Below are 27,132 nucleotides of genomic sequence, written 5' to 3' on the forward strand. Positions count from 1 at the left end.
TGCTCAGTAGAGGCAGACACCACAAAGTCGGTTCAACATCCTCTTTAATAGGCCCATTAAACAGTGACAATTATTTGGAGACAGAGAAAGCCTTTTTCCAGGAATGCTTCAAGCATGACGTGTTTTCTTCCTTGGTTTAATATGTATAATTTGCCTTCTGGAAAAGGAGCCCGGAGAGCCTGGCATGACTTAGGAACAATGGACAAGGGTTGCAATTTACCACGTGTCATTGTCTCCTGCAAGGGAGGAGAAAACCAGGCAGTGCCTCCCGGGCGCAGAAAGACCGGAAGCCCAGCCAGAGGATTTTGACCGTGAACTTCCCAGAAGCTGGGTCCTGGGGCCAGGCAGCCCAATGCCGTAAGGCTGCTCGTGCCCGGGGCTGGGAAGTGGGAACCAAATGCCTGCTCTGCCCCTGTGTGAGCAGCTACCCTGTTTGGCCCATTCCACAAGGCAGAGGTGGGGATGATACATCCAGGCTAGGGCTGGAAGAAGCTTCCTCCTGCCCCTACCAGCCAATCCCAACCAAGCGCTGGGTTCAGTGCCCTGGGCGCACAGAGCTCCTTGCTGGGAGAGGGGAAGGCTCGAGGATGACACCCCCCTCCCATGGCTCATACGAATGGAAACCCCCCTACCACTCTGGCCCCCAAGGAAGGAGCTGATGCACTTCTTAGTGCCACTGTTCCCAGCCCCTCTTGGAGGCCTGGCTGAGAATGAAAGAGCAACCTCCTCCCGCCCAGCACCCCCATTGGGCTTACGCGAATTCCACCCCCCCTCCCCTGGCTGTTTAGATATTAACTCAGCCAGGACAGGCCAAGGCAAACAGGCCGGGGCCAGGGCAGGCAAGGGGACAGATATCTGCAGCCTGTGGCTCCAAAGCACCCTCCCGCCCACCATGGACGTGTGCTGGCCCCTGGGGCTGCTTCTGCTTCTCCTGGGCAACCCCCCGACCTGCGCTGATCCCCTGTGAGTCTGGGGCACTCGGGGGACTCGGCTGGCTTCCTGCACGTCTGACGTCTGCGCGATTCCTTTCTCGCGACCCCATCTGCTCTGTGTCACTTTCCCGAGTCCCTCCCTGCGCCTGTGTTTGTCTGCTGGCAGGTACATCCTGGTGACCCCCCGAGTCCTGAGGGTCGGCAGCCCCGAGAACATCCACATCCAGGCCCACTCGGACTCCAGGCAGCCCCTCACGGGGGCCCTTGAGGTGAACCTCACGGTGTGGGACTTCCCCATGAGGAAGACACTGGTGGCTCGGACTCACCTTATTCTCTCGCCGGGAAACAACTTTATGGACCAGACACCTGTGACGGTGGGTGACAGGCCAGGGTGGGTGGCCAGCCACGGAGGAAGGGTCAGCAATAGAGAGGGGCAGACTCTGAGGGGCCTTCCCATGACGGACACTGTTTCCAGGGAGTAGATCCAGGGCCTGAATGTACTTACTGTTCCTCTCGTGTCCTGTCCATTTAGAAGTCAAAGTCCCCCAGGCCTGGGCCTCAGAAACCCTCCACTAGCCCATAGGATGCCTCTGTGTGAATTATAAAAGGTGCCCTCTGCTGGTAGCTTGGGAAGCTGAGCACGGACTGGGTTCCCTCCTTCCCTTGGCTGGGTGCCCTTGTGCAGTGAGCAACCTGCACAGCTGTACACGGTGACCTTGTTCCCAAAGGCAGAGCCAGAAGGCCCTCACTCAATTGCTCCTCCCAAGAACTGGCCCGAGGATTTGTCCCCAGGGTGGGAGACATCAGCAGAGCCTAAGGAGTGTGGGCCTCTCTCTCCAGGTTCCTGAGAGCCTGATAAATCCCCCAAAAGTGGGGCAACAGTATGTCGTCATCCGGGTAGCGTGGGCACCCACTTCGGATCCCTCGTACATGGAGAAGATGGTGCTGGTGGCCCCGCACGCTGGCTACATCTTCATCCAGACAGACAAGCCCATCTACACCCCTGAGCACTTAGGTACAGTCCCCAGCACTTGGCCTGGGGCAGGCGTTGACTCCCACCCCTAGACTCCTCCGATGCTCGATATGTTCCCATCCCGTAACATCTTCCCCATGTCCCAAGATCTCCCTCTGCCCCAGATCTTAAAGAACACCACCTCCCTCTCCAAACTCTCTCCCTTCCTTCCTCTCTCCAATATTCAGTCCTCGCTCAGTCCCCGTCTCAATCTTCCCCCCAGTTCAGTACCGGGTGTTCACTGTGAACCACAAGATGGACCCTGTGACAAGGACATTCACTCTGGACATCAAGGTGGCTCTGCCGGTGCAGGGGGGTGGGTCCCGCACTCTGGGGTTATATGCTGTGCTGAAGGCCTGGGGGCATGGACGGCCAGGGCCCTCCCAGAGGGCAGTCACCAGCCTCACCCCTGTCCTCGCAGAACCCGGAGGGTGTCACTGTCATCAGCCAGTTGCTGTTCGCCAAGGGAGGCTTCTTCGCCAACTCCTTCGACCTCCCCGAGCTCGTCAGGTGCCCTGCTGGGAGCCCGCGGGAGGGCGCGGGAGGCTGTCATGTTCTGTCGCCATCTCTCCTAACTTTCTGCGCCTCAGTTTTGGGACGTGGACCATCGAAGCCAGTTACCCGAGTGCCCCCAAGCAGAGGTTCAAGGCCGCCTTCGACGTGAAGGAGTACGGTGAGACGCCAGTGGGCCGAAAGGGCGAGGTGGGACGCGAGAGGACCAGGGCTGGGGGTGGAAGGGGGGAGGCAGGGGCTGGTGGCGCAACTGCCGTGTCCCAGGGCCGGAGCTGGGGGGTGCTGGTCGACAAGACCGCAGGTTCCAGCCCTTGGGGGTTGCCAGAGTCACCGGGAAGGAGCGGGGCAGGGAGGGGACGAGGAGGGCACGGAGCAATGCTGAGGGCGCCCACTGCTTTTGTCCCACCCAGTCCTGCCATCTTTTGAGGTCCAGCTGATTCCCAACAAGACTTTCTTCTACCTCAATGACAAGGCTCTGGGCGTTGACATCCAAGCCCGGTGAGCTCCCCTATCCCCGCCTTGCCAGAGAACGGGGGCACCAAGAAACTGAATGGGCAGAGAGAAGTGGGCCACCTCTACAGCACTCAGGGTAGCAGAGACACTCTTCTGCCACCCATGAGACATTCTAGGCCACCTACATTGTCCCATAAGGTCGTACAGACCACACCCTGCCACCTGTGAGGTCGTATAGACCATCTTTCAAGTCTATGAGATTGCACAGGCCACCTTGTCTGCCTAATGAAGTTGTACCTTGTCTCATCTCATCGGCCATTTCACCGTTGGGCCACCTCTGGAAGTCCACGAGGCGGTACGGGCCTCCTTGGCCGTCATGAGGATGCAGCTCTATGAGATGGCAAATGCCACATTTGCTGTCCTGCGACCTTTACAGACGCTCTGCAGCTCTGTGAGGTCGTATAGGCCGTGCTGCCCACCTGAGGTTGCACGGGCCACGTCTGCCCCTTCTGGACATTGTACAGATCATTCCCGCTGCTCTAACCTGCTGTACAGGTCACCTAATCTTCCCGGTGACGCTGCACAGGCCACCTGTGCCATCTCATCTCATGGGTTGTCCAGACTTCTGCATGGCTCCACGTGGCTGTAAGGCTACCTTTACCGTCTTGTAAGGTTACACAGACATCCGCAACCCATCGAGGCTTTATGGGACATAGTTGTCACTCCTAAGGGTTGTGTGGGGCAGCCATGAAGTTGCTTAAGTTCCCAAAGGCCACCTCTGCCCTTCCCAAAGTTGCACAGCTGTCTCTGCAGCCACACGAGGTGTGTGGGTGCTTCAGAGCCAGCAGAATGGCCCTCCGTCCCCTAGGTATATATTCAACAAGCCGGTGGATGGACATGCTCTGGCCATCTTCGGGGTGAAGTTGGATTCCCGCCGGATCCCTATCCAAAGCTCCCTGCAGAGGGTGGAGGTGACTGAATCCCGGCCCCTCCACCACCTCCCCTCCACTCCACCCTCTATCATTTCCCAAAACGCCATATCGTCTTCATTTTCTTTCTATTTTTTTTTTTTTTTTTTTTGCCCTAAGAACAGGTCTCTGCAGGCCTGGGCCACGTCTCCCTCCAGAAGGACACACTGATGGCTGCATTCCAAGGCCCACAAGAGGACTTCATCGGAGCCTCAATCTTTGTCAATGTCACCGTGTTCTCCTCAGGTACCACCCTCACCTAGGCCCATGGCTAAGGCCGGGACATGGGGTTATTTCCCAGCCCAGACACTCTGCCCATGTGACCTCAGGCTATCTCCTAGCCTCAGTTTCCTCGTCAGAGAAATGGGAAAACACCAGAAGGGCTGGAAGGAGCTGGAATGATGTTATTGTCTTTCCCTACCTACCCCAAGACAAGGCTCCCGTACCAATCCCACCACCCGCCCAGGAAATTGAACCCCATTGGCAGACGCTATGGTCCCCCTGTCTCTGCAGGGGGTGAAAGGGTCCAGACCGAGACTTCAGGGGTGAAGATTGTCCAGAGCCCATACAACATCAAGTTCATCAGGACGCCCCAGTATTTCAAGCCAGGAATGCCTTTCCACTTTCAGGTCAGAGTCTGGGCTCACTCCATCCAGGGACTCAGGGCCTGCCCCTCAAAACAGACCACCCAGGAGACAAAAACCAATACTGGACTCACTTGCACCCAACTCATCTGAAAGTTGAACCCATCATGCTCCCCAGACTAATCCCAAGGTCCCCACAAGTCTTAACCCAGGTCCTCCCAAAGCACAGTGATGGCTTCAGAATTTCTCTATGGGGGACTTAGAGGCCACAATCAGATGGTGCTTGAGGGTTTATCCTGAGGCTACATTTGCACAGCAAGCATGTTGTTTTTACATACATTAATTTGGATGGGCATTAGGAAAACTAGAGACATCCTTTGGCTCCAGCCCTACTCCAAGTTTCCTACAAGCTCTCCATGTCTCCTCCTACCCTCTCCACTCCCAGTCTTCCCACTCCCAGTCAGCATACCAACACCCTGGGTGGCCACATACGGTTGTACACTACAAAACTCTAGGGGGTGCCATCCATAAAATCTCTAATATGAGTGGTGCCCTGGTGTTTTCCAATGAACCACTCATACAGTTATACAAGGCAGCCTTATCCAGATCATATTCCCAGTTCTGCCTCTCATGCCAGGCCACCCCCAGGCCTGTCCTTCATCTCACCTCAGATTCTACCCCAGGTCTTCGTCTCAAATCCTGATGGGTCCCCGGCCTCCAGAGTCCTCGTCCGCTGCCAAAACCACAAAGTGTACACCTCAGCCGATGGGGTGGCCACTCTCACTATCAACACAGATGGAGATCTGCACCAGCTTCCCATCCTGGTACCAACCTGACAGGGCAAGTATGGTGGGGTTAGAGCTGCGTGAGCTGGAAGGATTGAGGTTTACTTGTCCATCACCCTCCCCAGGTGGAAACTGAGGACTCTCTCCGGCCAGAGGAGCAGGCTTCAGCCAGGATGACAGCTTGGCCTTACTCAACTCAGAATGGGTCAGGGAACTTCCTGCACATCGAGGTAAAGACATTGGGCACAGAGGTTGGCAGCAGCATCCAATTGAGCCTCAACACAAGGCATCGAGACTCTGCAGCAAAGGACCAGATCACTCACTTCACCATCCTGGTAAGGAAATAGGACCAGGGCCCGAGTCAAGGAACTCTTTCCCTGAACAACCTCAGATTGCTGGGTTGGAGGAACTATGAAAAAAGGCATGAAGATGGGAACAATCTGGGGTGGGCTCAGACCAAGAGGCTGAAACAAAGACACTATGGGCCCCATTGTTGTCTGGGACAGCTCCAGAGAGGGGCTGGCCCTACCCTTCTCATCTTTGTCCTTCCTTGTCTCCAAGGTCTTGAGTAAGGGCCAGATTGTGAATGCCAAACATCAATTAAAAAGCCTGGGGAGTGTCTACACGTCAGCTATTATTGATGTGACTTCAGAGATGCTGCCCTCCTTCCGCCTTCTGGCCTTTTATTTACTGCCCAGGGGAGTGGGCCAGGACCCTGAGCTGGTGGCTGATTCCATATGGATTGATGTCAATGACAGATGCATGGGGACGGTGAGCCAAGTTCCTTGTAGTTGTGGTCCACCATTATAAAGCTCCAGAAAAAATTTGTACAAATTCAAGGGTTCCCAGTCTGGGGGGCAAGGGAAAGGAAAAAGAGAGTATGTGGCCTTAAAAGCTCAACACAGGGTGTGAAGAAGATGCAAGTAAATGTGTGGAGTTGGGCTTGGCCTAGTGGAGTTCCCACATGTTCCCAGGAGGGAGCATAAACTTCAAAGTGGAGTTGGGTGGCCTGTGATTTCCTTTTCCTGACATCTCTCTTTTTCTTGGCTTAGCTGAAGGTTGGCTTAAAGAATGATGGATTCTTCCAGTCTTTAGAGCCTCAAAGCGTAGTGGATCTGAAGGTGACAGGTGATGCAGAGGCCACAGTGGGGCTAGTGGCTGTGGACAAGGCTGTCTATGTCTTGAGCAGCAAACACAAACTCACTCAGAAGAAGGTGAGAGCATGTGGGCTTTGGGCCAAGAGGTTGACTGGAAATTCTAGCTGGAATCTCAGGGTTTTCAGCTGTAAAATGGGCAATAACCATGGTTATGAGGATTAAAGGAGATGGTGTACAGCATAGCAACTAAAAGGTGGTAAGATCCAATAAATGGGAAATGGTGTGAGAATTATTATTTGAGCCTGCAATTCCAGAACACCTTTGCTCCTTCCCTGGAGGGGGTCAGATATGTCCCAATTTCAGGCTCCTCTCTTGACCTCCAGGTGTGGGATGTGGTGGAGGAACATGACATTGGCTGCACAGCAGGCAGTGGAAAAGACAGACTTGCTGTGTTCAAGGATGCTGGATTGGACCTGAAAATCAGCACAGGGACAGACACTCTGGCAAGCTCAGGTACAGCAGGCGGGCAGGAGAAGGGCAGGAATGGGGACAGTGCTGCTTAGTGGGGTTTGGTGCTAAACAGACATGGGCTAAAATCCAGACCCCGCCACTCACCATGTGCCAGTCACTTTTTCTGATTTTCAATTTCTTCATCCATAAAATACGGATAACAATATAAGTAATTACTGTGTGTTGGTTAAGACATAGGTTTTGGCTGGGGCACAGTGGCTCATGACTGTAAACCCAGCACTTTGGGAGGCCAAGACAGGAGGTTCACTTGAGGCCAGGAGTTCGAGACCAGCCTGGGCAACATAGCAAGACCCCCCATCTCGACAAAAACAAAATTGTCCAGGCATGGTGGCACACAACTGTAGTCCCGGCTACTCCTGAGGCTGAGGTGGGAGGATCACTTGAGCCCAGGAGTTCGAGACTGCAGTGAGGTAGGATCATCATGCCACTGCACTCCAGCCTGGGTGACAGAGCAAGACCCTGTCTCTCAAAAGAAAAACAAGACATAGATTTGACCATATGTATCAGAGATACAAATCAACTGTAGCTGTAGCTTAAACAAGGTAGAAGTTTATTTCTCACTTAAAAGCAGTCCAGAGGTCATCCTCAGAGAACTCAGGCTCCTCCTAGCTTGTTGCAATGCCATATTACAAGATAGATAGCACTTCACCCCAACTCATGGCAGGCAGCAAGATGAAAGGAAGAGGGAAGGAGAGGACACTTCTTTCTCTTTTTTGAGACAAGGTCTCACTCTGTCACCTGGGCTGGAGTGCAGTGGCAGGATCATAGCTCACTGCAACCTCAAGCTCCTGGGCTCAAGGGATCCCCCTACCTCAGCCTCCCAAGTAGCTGGGACTACAGCATGTGCCACCATTCCCAGCATTTTTTTAAATTTTTGTAGAGATGGGGGTCTCAATATGTTGCTCAGGCTGGTCTTGAACTTCTGGCCCCAAGCAATCCTTCCACTTTGGCCTCCCGAGTTGCTGGGATTATAGACATGGGCCACTGTGCCTGGCCTTCTTTCTTCCTTTGTTTTATTCATATAAACATTAGTTTAATATACTAGTTTAGACAGGTTGGACAAATTGTAGATAATTACATTATACAAAAATAAAAACTGACACATCCCTCTTTAACGACATTTAGCTTATGTTTCTGCATATTTTATACTAGTCATTTAATTACTTGCAAAACCAACTATACTTGTGAATGGGTAAAAAAGCTAAACAATCTGTTGTTTCAACTTTGCAGGCACTGACCATGTTTTCTTAACATAGCCACCAACATTCAGCCCCTTCTGGAATTAATAGGGGAGCACAAGGCCAAGTGAGCAATCTGTCACCTCTCATGGGGTGACATGAAAATTTGAATTTGTCACCAATTCCCCTATGGATCAAAAAGGCTTTAGTATTAGAATAGCAGACTTTTCTGTTTAAAGGGCAGTTTTTAAAAAAGTGTCAAATATGCTCTAATTTCTCTAGTCATGGGCCAAAGACTCAAACCCTCCCTGTTCAAAAAAGGAGTCAGTTTACCAAGTCTTTGCTAATTAAAGGATGCAAAATTAAGTATTGTCAATGCTCAACAGCGAAGCACAGCTCCTCTTCTTTCCCCAAAGAGTCATTCGGAATCGTTAACGAATTCAAGCTGCGAGCTCTACAATTGCGAGTCGCCCTGCAAAAAAGCAGAGGCTACTTCTTTCACGTCTCCTGGGCTAGAACTCAGTCACGGGGCCCCACCTAGGTGCAAGGGAGGCTGGGAATTGTAGTCTTTATTCCGAGTGGTATATAAAAGATGGAGGTTTCGTTGCCACTGATGGAGGGGAGAATGTCAGCGACAAATTGTAATATTAACAACAGTTTCTATTACTACACACTGGACCCTGTGATAAGTACTTTTATATGCATGTCCTCATTGATAAAACTATGATTACACCCATTTTACATAGCTGGGGAAATTAATGCCCAGAGAGGTTAAGTGACTTGTTGAAGATCGCCCAGCTTTTGAGAGGTGAATCTCGAATATAGGAGGCCGTGGGATGACACGAGGTGATGCATATGAAGCACAAGACATACAGTCAACACCCAGTACATATCATCAACGATGTTGACAATGATCTTGCCAATTGACCTCTCATTACTACCTCTGGACCCCAGACTGGAAGTGCCCCCAGGACCCTCCTCCCAGCCGCCGTCGCCGCTCTCTGAAGAGGCTGGAGACAAAGAGGAACGCAGGTCAGAGCTAAAGTTCTATGTGCCCCTAATGGCTCCCCAACCTACTGTCTCCATCAGGGCCTAGAACAGGAAACCCAAACCACTGTAGGTATTTCAAGCAGGGAGGGATTTAATAACGGGAGTTTCGTGCTCACAAAATCATTAGATTATAGGAGTGGAAGCTGGAAGGCTGCTTGCCGGGACTCAAGATCACCCTTCTTGAGTTGTTGTAATCCATAAAAGCTCGGGAAACTACTGCCAGTATCTCTCACGAGGCTAGGTTGATAACGAAACACAGAATGGTGCCTATTACAAAAACACGCATAGACTGGAGCCCACCCACCAGCTACCACTGCTGCAGGAGAAAAAAATGGTTTCTGCTTGTCTTTCGCCTTCCATATCTTACACAAGAGCATCTCAGTGGCTGCAGCTAACCCCATCCAGAAGCCTAGCTGCAAGGGAGTCTGGGAAATGTCGTTTTCAGATGTCTAGCCCCTGCGGTACAAGATGGAATATAGACGAAAGCAGAAATGGTGCTGAGTGCCAATGGGCAATTCTAGCACACCTGCCATCCCCAAGGCCAGGATATGGACCAGAAGAAGCAGCTCTGAGCCTGGAGTCAGAGGAAGATGGGAAGCAGCACTGGGTGGTATTAGCAGCGTGGGTTTTAGTCTCAGCTCTGCCACTTGGGAGCTGTGTGACTCTGGGAAAGTGAATTCACCTCTCTGTAGCTCAGCTTCCTCATTGGAACTCAGCATGTGCATCCAATGGGAGGCTTCAGGGAGAAGATACAGGCAAGCACCTTGAGACAGGGTGTGCATGTCATCAAGGTGGATGGGTCCTCGCTTCTCGGGTCCTGTCCAACCCTTCCGCTCTCCCCGCTCTAACTCTGGCCCCGCAGTGAACAAGTTCAAGACAGAGCTGGAGCGGAAGTGCTGCGAGGCTGGGCTCCGGGAAAGCCCAGCGGGGCTGTCGTGTGAAGAGAGGTCCCGGCACGTTCGCTATGGTCCCGCCTGCGTGGCTGCTTTCCTGGACTGCTGCCATCTGTCTGAGGCCCTGACCAGGGAAGCTCGGGAGGATCAGCTGATTCTGGGGACAAGTGAGGGCCACAGCAGGAGACACAGGGCGGGGGTCTTCGCTGTCATGAGATGGGTTAAGGGGTGATATGGGACGTGGGGGGGTGGAAAGGAGGACCCCCCTGGAGGGCCGCAGAAGACACATAAAGGACACCCCACCCCACATCCGCTCCCTGTAGTGGATGAAGGTGAAGACTTCGATGACCTCTTCCTTGACGGCCTGCCCGTCCGGACCTTGTTCCCCGACAGCTGGCTCTGGAGGAAGGTTACTCTGCCGCAAAGCGGATCAGGGTAGGAGCACAGCCCCCCATGCCAGAATGGGGCCCCCAGCTCTGCCAATCATCAGTAGACACTGAACAGTGTCATGAACAGTGACCCCCGCAGTGACATCGAACCTCAAGACAGTCCCAAGATAGGAAACCCCCTCGATGGAGATAAAGATCTCAGTGGGTCCCCTAAAATGATGATCCTCCGGTGATGATGTCACCAATGGGTGACCCTATGACCCTGAATAGTGATCATAACTCCCAGAGGGTGACCCCAGCCTCCAGGTTCTGTCCAGGCAGCACGAACTCAGTGAGTGACGTCTCTCCTCACTCCCTAAGCGTCTCCCACTACCCCATCTCTGTGAACGTGCCAGATTCCATCACCACGTGGCAGTTCGTGGCGGTCAGCCTCAAGACAGGACAAGGTGACCCCCAACAAGCCCAGCGCTGAGGGGACGGGAGGATGGTGGCCCTACCCAGCCCCCTGCTTGGCCTCTGCTTAAACCCAGTGTGCTCTTCTGGCCGCAGGTCTCTGTGTCTCGGACCCCTTTGAGCTGACAGTGATGAAATCCTTCTTCGTGGACCTTAAGTTGCCCCCCTCCATGGTCAGGAATGAGCAGGTCCAGATCCAGGCCGTGCTGTACAATTTCAGGGATCGCCAGGTCAAGGTGAAGCCCCAAGCCCTCCCCTCCCCACCAAACATCTGCCAATGTGTTGTATGAAAAGAGATGAAGTATATTCATTATTCCTGTGAGTCACTGGCGTGGTGGCCTTTTTGGAAAGCTTCTAAGGTGTTTTGCTATTTAAACCTCACAATAATCCCATCAGATGGGTACTACCATTGTTCTTGGTTTAGAGGCACAGAGAGGTTGAAGGGCTTGTCTGAGGCCACACAGCATGTAAGTGGCAGAGGAGGCTCTGGCCCAGACAGGGTCTGTGGTCTCCATCACTAGGCTGTGCTGTCACCTACTCAGGCATCTCAGGGAAGGGTTGGGGAAGGGACTGTGACCCTAGAGTCCTGGAACACCCCATGCATCAGGACACTTTCCCTGCTAATCCCACCCTAGGTCCGAGTGGAGTTCCCCCACAAGGAACCACTGTGCAGCGCATCGAAGCCGGGAGCCCCGTCCCGCCAGGTGGTGGTCGTGCCCCCAACCTCCTCCAAGATGGTGTCCTTTGTGCTTCTGCCTCTGGAAATAGGCAAAGTGGACGTGGAGGTCAAGGCTGTGGGCTATGGGGTCCAGGACCACGTGAAGAAGACCCTCTCGGTCCAGGTAATGGGCACCCCCAACCCCTAGATGCTGATGCAGACAGTGGGGCTTCCCCTGGGTCCCAGGCTGTATCACCACAGGGTCACCATCGTGGCAGAGGGGCCCAGGATCCACAAACAGGCCCCCCAGATGGCAGTGAGGTGCCAGAGAATGGGTTTGAAAGTTCAGTGAGTGGACTGACTTGGGGGGAGTCACGAAGCCCCCACTTTGGAGCTTTGAAATCAAGCTTGGGTTCAAATTCTATCTCTGCTGTGTGACCTTGGGAAACTTACTTAACTTCTCTGTTCTGAGCCTCCTTTTCCTCATTTGCAAGATGAGGATAATTATACCCACGAATAATCAGAGAGCTGGGAAAATTACCTACAACCAGTGTGTGACCCATCAAAAATATCTTATTTACTTAACAAACACATGTTCAGGACTTGAGATTTAAGTGCTTGAAGAATATTAACTCAGCCAGACACAGCGGCTCACACCTGTAGTCCCAGCTATGGGGGAGGCTGAGGTGGGAGGATGGCTTGAGCTCGCCCAGCCTGGGCAACATAGCAAGACCCCATCTCTCAAAAAGAAAAAGCAATATTAATTCATTGGGCCCTCAGAACTATATGAGGTAGGGACTATTATTATCCCCCTTTTACAGATGGGAAAACTGAGGCACAGAGAAGTTAAGTAATTTGCCCAAGGACACACAGCTAGGAAGCAAAAGAGCTGGGATTTGAACCCAGTTATTTGGGCTCCAGACTCCGTGCTCTTAACAGCTAAGCAATGCTTCCTCTTACTGTCATCATGATTGTCATTATTGTTATTGTTGGTGGTGGTGTTGTTTTTAACGCGTATCTTCATCTCATCCCTCAGGCAGGGGGTCAGATACAGCTAATGTCTCACAGCATCCTCCTGGACCCCCAAGGTTTGTGGGATCCTGGGGCCATGCTGGGGAGGAGAAAGCGGCTGAAATGAGGGGTAGTTCAAGCCCCTCCGGGGCTCTGTGCGCCCCGACCTCCCCAGCTGCAGAGCCCACTTGTCACAGAAGGTTGTGCCTGCTCAGGTCAGACCCAGGTGGAGCTGGTGCCAAGGCAGGACGTTTTGAACAAGGTGCCCGGCACGCCGGCAGAAGTGTTTATCAGCGTCCAAGGTGCTGGGGGTGGGGCGATGGGGAGGTGGGGAGGGCCGGAGCTGGGTCCTCCAGGGTCTGCTGGGCACAAGTGCAGGGAGGCTGGGGGTGGTCGTGTGGGGTGATCAGGAAGCCGTGGTGGCTTAGGCCATGCCCCAGGCATGACCCAACTCACCCACCTGACAGGTGACATCCTGGGTGAGACGGTCGTGGGCAGCCTGTTACCCAGAGAAACACAGCGGCTGCTGAGGGTCCCCACTGGCTGTCCCGAGCAGACGCTGAGCTCCCTGGTGTCGGCGATCATCCTGACCCAGTATCTGGACAGCACTGGCCAGTGGGGCAAGGTCGGGGTGGAGCACAGGGACCAGGTGATGAAGAATATCGTCAGTGGTGAGAGCGGGGACCCTCCTGGGGCTCTCCGGGAGGGTGGCTGGGGCACCCCTAGGATTGGGGGAGGTCCTCATTGGACGCCCCCAGACAATAACACCCAAACTCTGACTCCTCCCCCAGACTACCAATTCCCCCAGGTGACCCCAAAACTATGACCCACGCCCCAGCTTGCTCCTTTACCCTGGCTCTCGCTCAGGCTATAGTCTGACCACAGACCCCCTGGAGTCCCCCAAGCAGAAACCCCCCCAGGTGATGTCAAACCCAGACAATGTCCCAGGTTACACCCCCTCAGGGACGCCCTCAGGTAACGCTCAAACAGCAAACCCCAGAATAATCCCAGGGGGTGGCCTCCTGGTTACACCTAAATGATGACACCTCCCCAGGTTACGACCAACTTCCCCCAGGTAACAGCCAGAGATAGATGCCCCCTGGCTACACCCAGACAGCCAGAGACACTGCGCCACGTTAATCGAACACTGAGTCCTCTCCCAGGTTACACTCAGACTCCAAACTTCCCATCCAGGTACTCTCAAACAATAACCCCCCAGGTAACAGCCAGACATTGTCACCCGAAATACCCCACCCAAAGAGGGCATATTTAAGCCATACCCAGGTAGAAACACTCAGAATATACCCAAGAGGTACTCGTCCAACATAACACCAGAAGTAACCCCCCCTGGGGGACCCAAAGACCCCAGGTTTGCATCCAAAAAGCAACCCCCAAGAAAAATCTCACGCAGGGCCCCTCAGGTTGTTCCTTTTCCCAGGTTGTACCTGGACAACACCTTTCCTGATCCCTTCAAGCAGAGACTCCCAGGCGTGCCCTTCCCTGGAGTCCCCAAGGTGGCAGTTTCCCGGGTTACCCCCAGACAGATACAAACATCTGGGTCCCCAAAGTCATACCTGGGCCACGATCCTCATTTATACCTGAGCCCTGGAGCCCCCTCCTTAATACACCTGGACAGTGGGTCTCCTCCTCCAGGTTACCACCAGGTATGACACATCCCCAAGTCATTCCCAGACCCTGTCCCTCCCACATCGTTCCTGATAACTGAGCCTCCCTTGGCAGACCACGCCCAAACACCAACTCTCCCTACAGGCCCTGTCCTGTCTGTTTCCTCAGGCTACACTCGGATGCTGACGCACCGCAGCCCAGACGGCACCTACCACACCTCCAAGGGGAGCCCAGGAAGCACCTGGTGAGGGTGACCCTGTTTCTCTTTTTTTTTTTTTTTTTTTGAGACAGAGTCTCACTGTGTTGCCCGGGCTAGAGTGAGTGCCGTGGCGTCAGCCTAGCTCACAGCAACCTCAAACTTCTGGGCTCAAGCGATCCTCCTGCCTCAGCCTCCCGAGTAGCTGGGACTACAGGCATGCGCCACCATGCCCGGCTAATTTTTTCTATATATATTTTTAGTTGTCCGATTAATTTCTTTCTCTTTTTAGTAGAGACGGGGTCTCGCTCTTGCTCAGGCTGGTCTCGAACTCCTGAGCTCAAACAATCCGCCCGCCTCGGCCTCCCAGAGAGCTAGGATTACAGGCGTGAGCGCTGACCCTGTTTCTCTTGCCACCACCACCCCGGAAGCCCGAGGGCCCAGCGTGGGGCTTAAGGACCTAAGAGTACCACACTGCAGGGTTTTGGGGTCTTGGGGTGTTGAGCACATGGGCTGATGGCATTCCACCCTGGCAGCCCTGGGGAGTGGTCAATGGGGGAGGGGGTCAGCCTGGAGCAGAGTGACGCATGGTGTGGACTGCCCCAGAGTGTAGACGCCCCCACCCCTGAGGGCCCTTGGCGGCCAATCCCAGCTGTCACTCTCTCTCTCTCTCTCCCCCACCCCTGACAGGCTCACGAGCTACGTCTTCCGGGTCTTCTCTCTGGCCTACTCGACAATGACAATCAGCCTGCTCGACCTGGCGTCTGTCTGCGCCATTGCCAACTGGATCATCACCGAGAGGCAGGCGGAGGACGGGCGCTTCTTGGAGAAGGGCCCTGTGGTCATGACATCCATGCAGGTGCCCGCTGCCCCCTGCCTGGGCCATGTGAACAAAACCCAGGGCTCTGCATGCTAAGAGGGAGCAAGGCGCTGTTGGGGGTAGTGGAGAGGTATCAGTAACCTGTTGCTGCTGTGACAAGGTGGCACAACTAGGCGGCGGGGGGAGGGGCTTGAAACAACAGACACTTATTCTCCCAGAGTTCTGGAGGCTAGAAGTCCAAAATCAAGGTGTTAGCAGCGTCGTGCTCCCTCCGAAGGCTCTATGGGGAAATAATTTTGTATTTATTTATTTACTTATTTATTTAACCTCTTCCTGGTTTCTAGTGGTTGTCACCAATCCTTGGTGCTCCTTCGCTCACAGCTGTCAACCACTCCACTCTCTGCCTCCATCTCCCCACGGCCTTTTTCCCTCTGGGTATCTGCACATGACCTTCTTATAAGGACACGAGTCATTGCATTTAGAGCCCAGTATGACCTCTTCTGAACTTAACTGATTCCGTCTGCAAAAGACCTCATTTCCAAAAAAGCTTACATTCTGAGGTTCCGGGTGAACATGAATCTGGGGGAACACTATTCAACTCAAGACAGGAAGTGGGGGTGAAAGCCGGGTGGGTAATGAGGAGTTTGGAGCCTGAGTTGGCCATTTACTAGCAATGAGGACACTTTGCCTCTCTGACCTTCAGTTTTCTCATCAGTCAAATGGGGCTACTGCCAGGATGCTCTGAGACGGTGTAGACAGCTTAGCCTCTGGGGGCTGCCAGCTTTTGTTCGTAGGGCAGACCTCACGGAAGCAAAGCCCCAAATCGCTCCTTCTCTCTCTCCTCGTCCCACCTCCAGCATCACCTAGCCCAGAGCTGGGCACCTGGGAGATTCCCAAGGGCAGACAGGAAAGGCTGGGCAAGGTATCCCCAAGATGCGGGAGGCATCACGGGTATGTCTCTGCACCCACAGGGTGGCTACCACGGCTCCGAGGCGGACACATCCCTCACGGCTCTGGTCCTGATTGCCCTACATGAGGGAAAGGAGCTGTGCAGCCAGAAAACACCGGTAGGACCCGGAGAGAGGAGGAGGGTCTGCAGGGTGCTCTAGTCCCTGCACCCAGGAACCTCCCCGACTCTCATGTCCCTCTAGGTTTCCCTCTTCTAATTCCCAGGCCTTTACCTCTGATCACTTCTCTACGGCCTCCCCTCTCCTACCCTCTAGAACTTGGTTGCCAGCATCCACCAAGCCCGTGGCTTCCTGGAGAGAAAGCTCCCTGACATTCAGACAACCTTTGCCGTAGCCATAGTCTCCTATGCACTGGCCCTCGCCAACAGCCCTCGAGCCAATGACCGCCTGGACAGCTTTGCCAGCCACGGTGGGTGTGGGGCGCTTCTTAACCAACTGTGTGTTAACTGCAGTCACGGGGTGGGGGAAAGGGACATGATCTCGAGTGCAGCAATGTGTGACTCACCACTTAGTGTTTACTGAGCACTTACTGCGTGCCAACTCTTGAGCTCAGACCCTGAGGGACCAAGGTGAGCAAGACTGATAGGGTCCCTGCTTTCAAGGGTGCCACCATCCCTGGGGGAGACAGAACACAAACAGATCGATGTATAGTTGCAAACTGAGGACCAACACAGTGGCTCATGCCTGTAATTCTGGCACTTTGGGAGGCTGAGGCGGGAGGATTGCTTGAGGCCAGGAGTTCAAGAGCAGCCTGGAAAACATAGCAAGACTCTATCTCCACAGAAAAAATTTAAAAACTACCCGGGTGTGGTGGCACGCACCTGTAAGTCCCAGCTATTTGGGAGGCTGAGGTGGGAGGATCACTTGAGCCCAGGAGTTCGAGGCTGCAGTGAGCTATGATTGTGCCACTCACTGCACTCCAGCCTGGGGGGCAGAGTGAGACCCTGTCTCTAAACATAAAGAAATAAATAAGTAAGTGCAAATTGAGATAAGCACTGAGACGATAATATGCAAGGTAGGGTGGGAGAGATGGCAAGAGGAGGGAAGTATAGGTTGGAGGGCTGAGATAACAGCTCCGAAAAGCACACCTGTGGGAAAAGCCATGGACATTCCCAGCACAGGGAACAGCACATGCAAACACCCCGTAGCGGGAAAGAGCTCTTGGCGTGATCAAGGATGGGAAGGAGGTCATAAAATATGGGTTATTGAGAAGGGTCCTATCTCATCCCCAAGGGTCCATATCCCATCTTCTCTACTCCCTGAATCAAGGGGAGTGGGGTGAGGAACACTTGCTTGCAGTGGGACTGGGAGACCTGGAGGAGCTTTTCTGAGCCTCAGTTTCCCTATCTCTACATAGTTACAGCACTATCTCGCAGGGTGGTTCTAAAAATGCAATGATCACATGTTCCCTCAACGAAGGGCTTCGGTGGTAGATGAGAGAGATTGGGCCACAAGCAGAAGGTAGGTTGAGGTGGGTGGGCCCAGCTCTGGGTGACCAGGCGGGCATCCGTCTTTCTAGACAAAAGCCACTGGCAGGTGAAGGAGCGGGACCTGGGCTCCCTGTATACCGTTGAGGCGACGGCCTACGCGCTGCTGCAGAAGCTGACGCTGGGTCGCTACAATGAGACGCACGCCATCGCCAAGTGGCTCCTGGAGAAGCGGGAGCTGGGAGGAGGCTTCTTGTCCACCCAGGTGACACCCCCCTGCCCCCCGCCCCAGGAGAAGGGTGCTGGGGGCGCTGGCCGAGGTGCTGACGTGCCCCGCCCAACCGGAAGGAGCTGTCCGCGGTGCTGACGCGCCTCCCGTTGGCTCGCGGGGCGCTGTCCGTGGTGCTGATCCTCACTCCTCCCTCCCCCGCCCATCCCAACACCCAGACCACGGTGGTGGCCATCGAAGCCCTGACCCGCTTCCGTAAAGCTGTGCCCTTCGAGGGCGACCAGGATCTCCGCGTCCAGATCAGTGTCCCCAAGAGAGCCTTGAACGTGGAGTGGCTAATCGACCACAACAATGCCTACCAGCAGCGGTCAGCAAAGGTGAGGCACTGAGAGGGAGACAGGAGTCCACGCAGAGGTGGCATCGGGAATGAGGCCAAAAGTCACATCCCTGCCGACCTCCCTCCCCGAGATTATCTCATAACCGTTGGAAATGTGGCAATACTGTCAATCCACAAACGTTTCCTGAGCATCTACTATGAGCCAATCGCCCTCCTAAGCACTGGGGACAGCTTATGAAAGATCTGTGGTCCCTGCCCTTATTGAATGTACAATACAGAAAGAAAAGAATACACTACATATATATATGTACCATTTTAAGTTTTCTTAGCACAGGGAAAGAGAAAGATAAGTGTAAAGGGAAAAATTATTTGGGTGTGGGGAGAAAGATAATCTCCATGACTTTAGTCCATCAGGTGGATGTCATTTAAGCTTCAATCATTTGGCACATCTTTAGTGAGCACTTACTGTGTACCAGATACTGCCCTAGGTTCTAAGAATACAGCCAAAGGTAAGACAGAAAAAAATCCTGCCCCTATAGAATTTTATATTTCTGTAGGGGAGATAGACTATAAAGAGATGTGAATTCGTAGAATGTCTAGTGTGCTAACTGGTGACAAGTACTATAGAAAAGATTAAGTAGGAAGGGGGCTGCAAGGAATGAGGGATATTATCTCACTTATACCATATTAATGGGAATGTAAATTATGATATATATAAAATATGGCACCCTCTGATGTTTGTTAGCTGGGTGCCAGGCACCAACCTTACATATATGAAGCTATCCATTCCTCACAACGATGCTATCAAGTTGGTGCTGTTATTGACTTTGATTTCTAGATGGGGAATTGGAGAGACCTAGAGGAAAAATAACTAGTCTAAGGTCACACATGTGTTTATTGAAGACATCTGGAGGAGTAGGAGTTGTTGAGAGGAAGAAAGCAGAGGTAGGGGAAGAATGTTCCAGGTATAGGTGACAGCATAGAGTGGAGACCCTGAGCCAGGCACAGGAATAGTTCACAGGGACAACACAAGTGAAAGTAAGTAGCCTGTCAGGGAGCAGCAGTGGGGGCCTGGGGAAGCCATGGCGAGAATTCTGGACTTGACCCTTTCGACAATAGGGTTTTAGCAAGGGTGATGTGATAGAGATGAAGTTTTTAAAATTTTGCTCTAGATGATGTGAGAAGAGTGTAATGAGGGAAACAAGACTAGATGCAGAAATGCCAGTGACAAGGGTCTTGTGGGGACTCCCTGCACGTGGAACTTTGGAGATGATGCAAGGACAGATTCCAGAGAGATGCATAGGAGGACACAGCCCGAGTTAGCAGTCCTAGTCAATCTGTGACAGTGTAGACACTTTACAGAGCAAATGCTCTATAAAGAAGGAAAAGTAAAACCATCTGCATGGGGAGAAGTGGGTAATGAATCACTAGGTCCCAAAGTTGGGAAATATCAAGACCCCGGTAACTGTGAGTGCTTTCTTCCTGATTCACACTTTGCTGCTTCCTCCAACCCTACCTCCTCCTCTCTCTCCTCTCCAGTTCTTCGCCAGCGATGACCTAGAGATCAAAGCCAGCGGCAGTGGTAAAGGAACCATCTCGGTAGGTCTGATATCCCGCTACCTTAGCCCATTCAGCTGCTATAACAAAATGCCACAGGCCGGGCGCGGTGGCTCACGCCGGTAACCCTAGCACTCTGGGAGGCCGAGGCAGATGGATCGTTTGAGCTCAGGAGTTCGAGACCAGCCTGAGCAAGAGCAAGACCCCGTCTCTACTAAAAATAGAAAGAAATTATCTAGAAAACTAAAAAAAATATATAGAAAAAATTAGCCAGGCATGGTTGCGCATGCCTGTAGTCCCAGCTACTCAGGAGGCTGAGGCAGGAGGATCGCTTGAGCCCAGGAGTTTGAGGTTGCTGTGAGCTAGGCTGATGCCACGGCACTCTAGCCCGAGCAACAGAGTGAGACTCTGTCTCAAAAAAAAAAAATGCCATAAACTCCGTGGCCAAAACAACAGAAATTTATTCCTAACAGTTCTGGAGACCAGGAAGTCCAAGATCACATTAGTGATTAGGTTTCAATATATGGATTTGTGGGGGACACAAACATTCAGACCACAGCACCCACTCTTGAGATCCTTAGCTGGGGGGTAGGAGCAAGTCCTAGATCCCAAGACATGATCAAAATTAGCAATAATTTTAGCTATAATTTGGGGCACTACTATTTGCTGGGTATCAAGCTAAGGACACCTCAAAACCACCCTGGGAAATTAGTAAGGGTACGGACTTCATTCAACAGGTGGAGAAATGGAGGCTCAGAGTGCTTTTCAGTTGTTCTAAGTTAAGAGTTAGGGAAGGTAGAGGCCAGAGGTCATTGGACTCCTCTGCTTGTCCCATGCGGAGTCCCTCATGGGATGTCTCCTTCCTTGATCCCCCAAGGGAAGAGTCTCCCTCCGGGATACCTCCCACGGCTCAGAGAATGACTTCACCCTTCACCCAAAATCTGAGCAAGTCGCTCTATTATATCCACCATCCCTATGCCCTATGGCGCAGGAAGGCAGCCCTTTTGCTCACCAAAAGGTGGCCTGCTATCCTGTTTTATCCTGTTTCAGACAATGGAGTCACCATTAAATCCATGACTTTGTTGTGTGATCTTGAGCAAGTCACATTCTTCCTTAAGCCTCTGAATTTTTTTTCTTTTTGAGATGGGATCTTGCTCTGTTGCCCAGGCTGGAGTGCAGTGGCGGAATCATAGCTCACTGCAGCCTTGAACTCCTGGGCTCAAGCGATCCTCCCATCTCAGCCTCCCAAGTAGCTGTGACTATAGGTGTGCACCACCATACTCGGCTCATTTTTAAATTTTTTTTTTTTAGAGATGGGGTCTTGCTATGTTGCCCAGGCTGGTCTCAAACTCCTGGCCTCAAGCAATCCTCCCATCTCAGCCTCCCAAAGTGCTGGGTTTATGGGCATGAGCCACCATGCCTGGCCCTCAGTGAAATTTATATCCAAATGAGTTAAAATTAAAGAAAATTCAGTTTCTCAATGGAACCGGCCACATGTGGCTAGTGGCTGGCATATTGAGCAATGCAGACAGAAATCACTCCCATTGCTGCAGGAAGTTCTATGACACAAAGCTGATCTGGACTCTAGAGACTTCTGGCCACTGCACCTAAGAACTGAAGGGGACAGATTTTGCAGTGAAATCCTCACATGGCCAGAGACCTGGGCAGTGAAATACTGGGGTGTGGAGGAAAGGGAGTGGGTGGGAACGGACTCTGACTCCACCCCCTGCCCTGCAGATCCTGACCGTGTACCACAGGTCCCCAGAGTCCTGGGAGGACACCTGCAACATGTACCACCTGAATGTGACTCTTCAAAGTACCCCGGAAGGTAAACTTGGACCCAGGGATACCCAATCCTTCTTCTCTACTATTTTATTTTGACTACTGTTTATTAAGCATATTCATTGCTTAATCTAGTCATTCAACAAGAAATGAGCAGGCTCATTTCTCGGTCCCAGGAATATAGGCATGAAAAGGAAAGTATTCCTCCTTCTCCTGGGAGCTACATTCTGGTGGGAGGACACAAATAATAATAATAATAGACAAATTACAGTATATTGTCTTCATACTATTATTTATTAATAACCTAATAAATACATCTATATTATAAACCCATAAATATGTAGCATAATGGCAGGTGATGGGAGGTACCATACAAAATAAAGTAGGAAAAGGGAAAGAGACCCAGGGAAAGCTTTCTGGGGAGGTGGCATTTGAGCTGAGATGAGAAAGAAGGGACGGAATCAGCCATGAGGAATCTGAGGGAGGCCCGGTGTGGTAGCTCATGCCTGTAATCCTGGCACTCTGGGAGTGCTTGAGGTCAGGAGTTCGAGACCAGCCTGAGCAAGAGCAAGACCCCTGTCTCTACAAAAAATAGAAAAATTAGCTGGGTGTGGTGGTGCACACCTGTAGTCCCAGCTACCCTATGTCTAAAAAAATAAAAAATAAACATAGAAGAAGAAGACTCCGAGGGAAGAGCATTCCAGGCAGGCGGAACAGCAGGTGCAAATGCCCTGAGGCAGGAATGAGCTCACTGTGTTTGACAAAACAGTGAGGAGGCCAGTGTAGGCAAGGGGTAGAGTTTTAGGAGAAAGAGTTGGAGAGGTGATGGGAGGAAGGCGGTGTAGGGGCCTGTTGGCCTCAGTAAGGACTTTGGCTTTTGCTCTGCATGAGGTGGGAGCCATAGAGTGTTCTGAACAGAGGAGGGACATGACCCAGCATAGGTCTGCAAGAGAGGATGGAGGGGCTGGACCAGATTGGGGGCTGTAGAAATAATCAGAAATGATGGGATTCTACAATTCCCAGCCTGGGGCATGAAGAAGGAGGAGAGAGGACCCTGCTATTGGGAGCTCACTGTGCGAGTGGGGGAAACAAGCTTTACTAGTCCCAGGAATTTTAGGGACTAAAAATGATCAAGGCTTTGGTTTGGGGGCTCTTCCTTCATCATCATCATCCTAACTGACAGTTACAAAGCACTGATCAGGCACTATGTTGAGCGCTTTACTTATATTAACTCATTTAATCCTCACCAAAACCCTGTCAGGTTGGGATTACTCTGATCCCCATTTACAGATCGAGGAAACTGAAGCACAGAGAGGTTAAGCAACTGGCCCAAAGTCACACAGCAGGGTCAGGATTTGAACCCAGGAAGCTGGCTCCAGAAGCTGTGCCCTAAATCACTGTGCTACCCAGTCTCTAAACTGCTGCCTTCTCTCTGCAGAAAATAAAAAGGGAGAGGAGACCTTTCAGCTCCGTATGGAAACAAGGTCAGGGCACCAGGATCTTGGACAGGGTGGGAGAAGGGTCCCAGTCCCTGGTATCCGGATTCCTAAGCAGCCCTCCCTGTGAATCGAGTGGAGAGTGGGAAGCAGCCAAGCTTGCCTCTGCATGCCTGTCCTCCTTTCTGTCCCCTATGCTGCCATGTCCGCATGTCCCCAGATGACATGCTCTACTTTGCCAACATGCTGTATGACTCAGATGCCCAGAGCTGGCTCCAAACCCCACAACTCCCCTCATCCTCTCCAGACACCCTAGCCCCCACCCCTGTCTCACCATCTCCCTTGCCCAGGTTTGCTCCAGATACAAACATGTATTAAGCACCTACTGTGTGCCAGGCTCTGTTCTAGGAGCTGGGGGCCCACCCAGCTGTGAGCAAGGCAACCAACCCCTCCCTGCCCTGGCGAAGCTCACAGCCTATCCGGGGAAACAGACAGTAACCAAATAATCCCCTAGAATCAATAGAAAATGGCATGTCTCATTTAAAATGACCAAGGAGATGTCCACAGAGTCACGGGCGGCAAATCAGAGAATGATTCAGTGTAGGGATCAGTGAAGGCTTCCCAGAGGGAGTGATGTGTCAGCTGAGATCCAAACAATGAAGGGGTGTTTCAGGATGAAGAGAGAGAAGGAAGGATTCCAGGCTGAGAGAACAGCAGCATGTGCAAAGGTCCAGTGGCAGGAGAGGGAATGAAGCTAAGAGTGATCAAATGGAGGCTGGGGTGGGATGAGGCGACGTGCAAGGCTGTAAAGCTTAGGACAAGGCATTTGGTAATTTAAGCAAGGAAACGACATTAGATTTCTGCTTGCTAAAGTTCTGTGTTGTTGGGGCAGATGGAGGTGGCAGGGGCGGGGGGACCAGGAGGAGGATACTGCATTAGTCCAGGCAAGAGATGATGGCAGTGGGGAGCACGAGGGCAGAGGCAGGAGGACAGTGGGAAGAGAGACCAGGGCTGTGAAATCCCCAGGTTCCAGGGCAACCGAGAGGCCACAATGACCATCATGGAGGTCTCCCTGCTCACCGGCTTCTACCCCAACCAGGATGACCTCAAACAGGTAATGCAGACCCCACCTGCCCGCTACTGAGCAACATCTCACAACTCCCACATGGGCGCAGGGCAGCGTCTACTCAGGTCAAGGACGCTGGGTTAATGCCCCATTCTGGGTGACTCCCTGCGTGGTCTCAACCAAATCTCTTCCCTGCCTGGGCCTCAGTTTCCCCAACAGTGGGGCTGATTGGACAAAGGCTGGGAGCTCTGGGAGTTACTCCATATGGCCTGGAGCTCCTGGGGCTGGGGCTGGGGAGGCCTCAGAATCTCTGTGCCAACCCCCAGTCACGGCCCTCTGCCCCAGCTCACAAGCGACGTGGAGATGTACGCCTTCCAGTATGAGACCAAGACAAGCTCCAGTGACAGTACAGTTGTCCTCTACCTAGAGAAGGTGAGGAAGGCTCCGTGGGTAGCCCAGGGGGTGGAGAACCGGTCGGTCCCTTGGGCAGTATTTGCAGAGAGCCAAGCCCCCTGAGGCCAGCTCCTCCGGCTGGGATGCCTGCAGTCAAGGCCACATGGCCAGTGGTCATGGCCAATGCCAATGGCCAAGGCCTTGTGGTCAGTGTCACGAGGTCAGTGCCCCATGGGCAGCGGCCTTGGCTAGTTCAGACAAGACTCCGCTCCCTCCAGCTCTCCCACGAGGAAGACACGGTGCTGGGCTTCCGCATCCACAGGATGCTGCAAGCGGAGTTCCTGCAGGCCGCCCAGGTCACCGTCTACGACTACTACGAGCCTTGTGAGCAGGGGGCTGGGGTGCAGAAGTATCCCCTGAGGGGACAAGGCCTGCAGAGGACAGGGGCCAGGAGCCAGGGAATGAGGAACGGGGTGTGGCCAAGAGGGGCGGGCTTGGGCAAGGGTGGCCATAAGGGACGTGGCCCTTTTGGGGTGACCTAAGTGGGCGGGGCCAGGAATGAGATAGGGCAAAACCAAAAGGGAGCTGGGCGTGGCCTTCCAGGATTGGGGCAGGGCAATAAGGGGTGGGGCCTTCACAGGGGCGGGGCCTGCCAAGAGAGGTGGCTGGGCAGGGCCAGAGGGGGCAGGGCCAGGAGAGAGCCTGGAGTGGGTGGAGACTATTGGGGGCGGGGCCATGGCCTGGAGGGGGCGGGGACTCTAGGGGCGGGGCCAGGCAGGTACCAAAACCCCAGCAAACACTGGCCCAAGCCAACCGCGGGCACTGCCTGCCCCCCACAGCCCGGAGGTGCAGCGCTTTCTACAACCTGCCCACAGAGCGATCTTCCCTGCGAAAGATCTGCCACAAAGACGTCTGCAGATGTGCAGAGGGTGAGATGTGCCCCCGAGGGTTAGCCCCATGCCGGAGGGCTGGGGCTGCCAGGCTGGGGGTCCGGGAGCGCGTCACACCTCCTCTTCCTCCTGGCTGCCATCTGGGCTGAGTTTAGACAGAGAGACAGAAAGGGAGACACAGAGAGACAACACTCGCACTGGCAAAGATCACGTGAGGCAGATTCACAGACACCTAGAGCAACACAAAGAGACTAACGTGGGAGAAATAGACACGAAAACGACCAAAAAGAGAGACCTCGAGGCAGAGAGCTCTACAGATCAGAAAGGTGGCCAGACCCACCGGCCCGAGGGTCAGGGGCCTGGGGACAGATGGGAAGGTGGGTGGGGGGCGGACAGGAGGAAGCCCCCTCTCCCGGTGCAGCCAGAGCAGAGACCTGCCTGACCCTCCAGAACAGTGCCTGTCCCCGAGGAAGGGCAGCAGCCGGCTGAGGCAGGAGGATCTCCAGGCGGCAGCCTGTGAGGCTGGTGTGGACTTCGGTGAGTGTGTGAGCTGCAAGGGGCAGGCTGAGCCCACCTCCAGACCAGACACCAACATGATTGCCCCGTCCTCCCTCTCACCCAGTGTACAAAGTCAGGCTGGACTCTGTGGAGGTCTCTGCCTCCAGCCCCTACACCTACTACACCATGCAGCTCCAAGCCATCATCAAGAGTGGTATGTCGCAGGTGACAGGGGAGGGGGCATGGGGCCCTTCCCTGGGGGTCCCAGTGTGGAGGACACCTATGCACTGCCACACACTGGGTCTCCTCCAGGAACGGACCCTGCCGTGCCCCTCACCATGAAGAAATTCGTCTCCCACGCCACCTGCCATGATTCCCTGGGCTTGCAAGAACAGGAATCGTACCTCATCATGGGCCAGACATCAGACCTGTGGAGAGTCAAATCTGAGTATGTGAGGGGCTCCCACTGCCCTGGGGACTCAGGCTTGGGCCTCCTTCCTTACTCTAGCCCAGCTCCAGTTACACAATTTCTGCTGGACCTATCATCAGGAGGTCTGGGAATTCAGGGCCGCCCTGAATGGAGGTGCGGGTTCTGCACTGCGTAAGTCCAGGAACTACCATTCACACCGAGATGATGTGGGTATTCATTACTTCAGTTGTCCAACAGAGGGCGGTAAGGAGTCAGAGGAAGGGGAGCGTTTTCTAATTCCCAGTGGTATGAGCTGGAAGACCAGAGAGAGCCCTATGGAGTGGACACTACAGGCTAAGGCTCTGGAAGACCATCGAGCCAGACAGAGGGGCAAAGCAAGGAGGCCCCCAAGTAGCCCCCAGGGGCACCAGGCTCTCCTCAGCCTTCTTGCTGTCTCCTGCCCACAGTTACATCTACGTCCTGGGCAAGGAGACGTTCCTCATGCATTGGCCATCAGACAGAGACATGAGCAAGAAGGAATTGCTGGACCAGCTGGAGGAGTTTTCTGAACACATGCACACCCATGGCTGCGAGTCCTGAGACCCCAGGGCCTCTCCAGCTCTCAGGGAGGTGTCTCCAAGCAGGTCTGGGCCATTGGTCTTACCTCCAAATAAAGAGGACAAAATATCATACCCAAATTCTGGACATTTGTTCCTGCTCCAACTTTCAGCAGGGGCCCTGCACAACCTGCCCCGACATGGCTTGGACCTCTCCCCTCTCGCTCTCCCCCTTCCTTCTTTGTGTCTTCCCAACGCCCAAGTTCATTCCCACCTCAGGGCCTTTGCCCTCCCCGTCTCCCTCCCCTGTGGACCTCTCCCCAAGATATCTGCATGGCTTGAAGCCCTTCCCTTGTTTGGGCTCCGTTTCAATGTCACCTCTTCGGGCCAGACGCGGTGGCTCACACCTGTAATCCCAGCAATCTGGGAGGCCG

The 27,132-nt window shown here is 53.4% G+C and overlaps 1 protein-coding gene across 3 annotated transcripts; it reads left to right on the top strand.

The window, feature by feature from the left end:
- The first annotated feature begins 847 nt into the window (after positions 1 to 847).
- LOC105807959 (complement C3) lies at positions 848 to 27,132 on the top strand. Of its 3 annotated transcripts, none has more exons than XM_012641496.1 (41): positions 848 to 963; positions 1,099 to 1,306; positions 1,773 to 1,947; positions 2,168 to 2,238; positions 2,366 to 2,454; positions 2,535 to 2,617; positions 2,868 to 2,955; positions 3,779 to 3,881; positions 4,004 to 4,124; positions 4,392 to 4,507; positions 5,146 to 5,286; positions 5,373 to 5,582; positions 5,809 to 6,018; positions 6,300 to 6,461; positions 6,728 to 6,857; positions 9,008 to 9,085; positions 9,966 to 10,163; positions 10,320 to 10,431; positions 10,746 to 10,831; positions 10,935 to 11,074; positions 11,474 to 11,680; positions 12,533 to 12,584; positions 12,723 to 12,809; positions 12,975 to 13,178; positions 14,278 to 14,377; positions 15,020 to 15,188; positions 16,121 to 16,216; positions 16,373 to 16,526; positions 17,637 to 17,809; positions 17,992 to 18,150; positions 19,650 to 19,709; positions 21,405 to 21,495; positions 22,888 to 22,933; positions 23,912 to 23,999; positions 24,297 to 24,383; positions 24,623 to 24,728; positions 25,184 to 25,273; positions 25,685 to 25,771; positions 25,857 to 25,946; positions 26,045 to 26,180; positions 26,609 to 27,132. In XM_012641496.1, the coding sequence occupies exons 1-41, from the start codon at positions 893 to 895 to the stop codon at positions 26,739 to 26,741; spliced, it is 5,007 nt and encodes a 1,668-aa protein (XP_012496950.1). In that variant the 5' UTR covers positions 848 to 892; the 3' UTR covers positions 26,742 to 27,132. The 3 variants fall into 3 exon arrangements, with proteins under 3 accessions (XP_012496950.1, XP_012496951.1, XP_012496952.1); XM_012641497.1 differs by having other exon boundaries at positions 14,302 to 14,377; XM_012641498.1 differs by lacking the exons at positions 848 to 963; positions 1,099 to 1,306; positions 1,773 to 1,947; ... (2 more) ...; positions 2,535 to 2,617; positions 2,868 to 2,955 and adding an exon at positions 2,962 to 3,555.

The sequence above is a fragment of the Propithecus coquereli genome, unplaced genomic scaffold, assembly GCF_000956105.1.
Source record: "Propithecus coquereli isolate 6110/MARCELLA unplaced genomic scaffold, Pcoq_1.0 Scaffold164, whole genome shotgun sequence".
NCBI classification, from domain to species: Eukaryota; Metazoa; Chordata; class Mammalia; order Primates; family Indriidae; genus Propithecus; species Propithecus coquereli.

Coding starts and splice junctions, on each gene's coding strand:
- LOC105807959 (XM_012641496.1), top strand. CDS start 893: ATGGACGTGTGCTGGCCCCTGGGGCTGCTTCTGCTTCTCCTGGGCAAC. Junction 964..1,098: donor CCGACCTGCGCTGATCCCCT/GTGAGTCTGGGG, acceptor GTCTGCTGGCAG/GTACATCCTGGTGACCCCCC. Junction 19,710..21,404: donor GTGGTAAAGGAACCATCTCG/GTAGGTCTGATA, acceptor CCTGCCCTGCAG/ATCCTGACCGTGTACCACAG.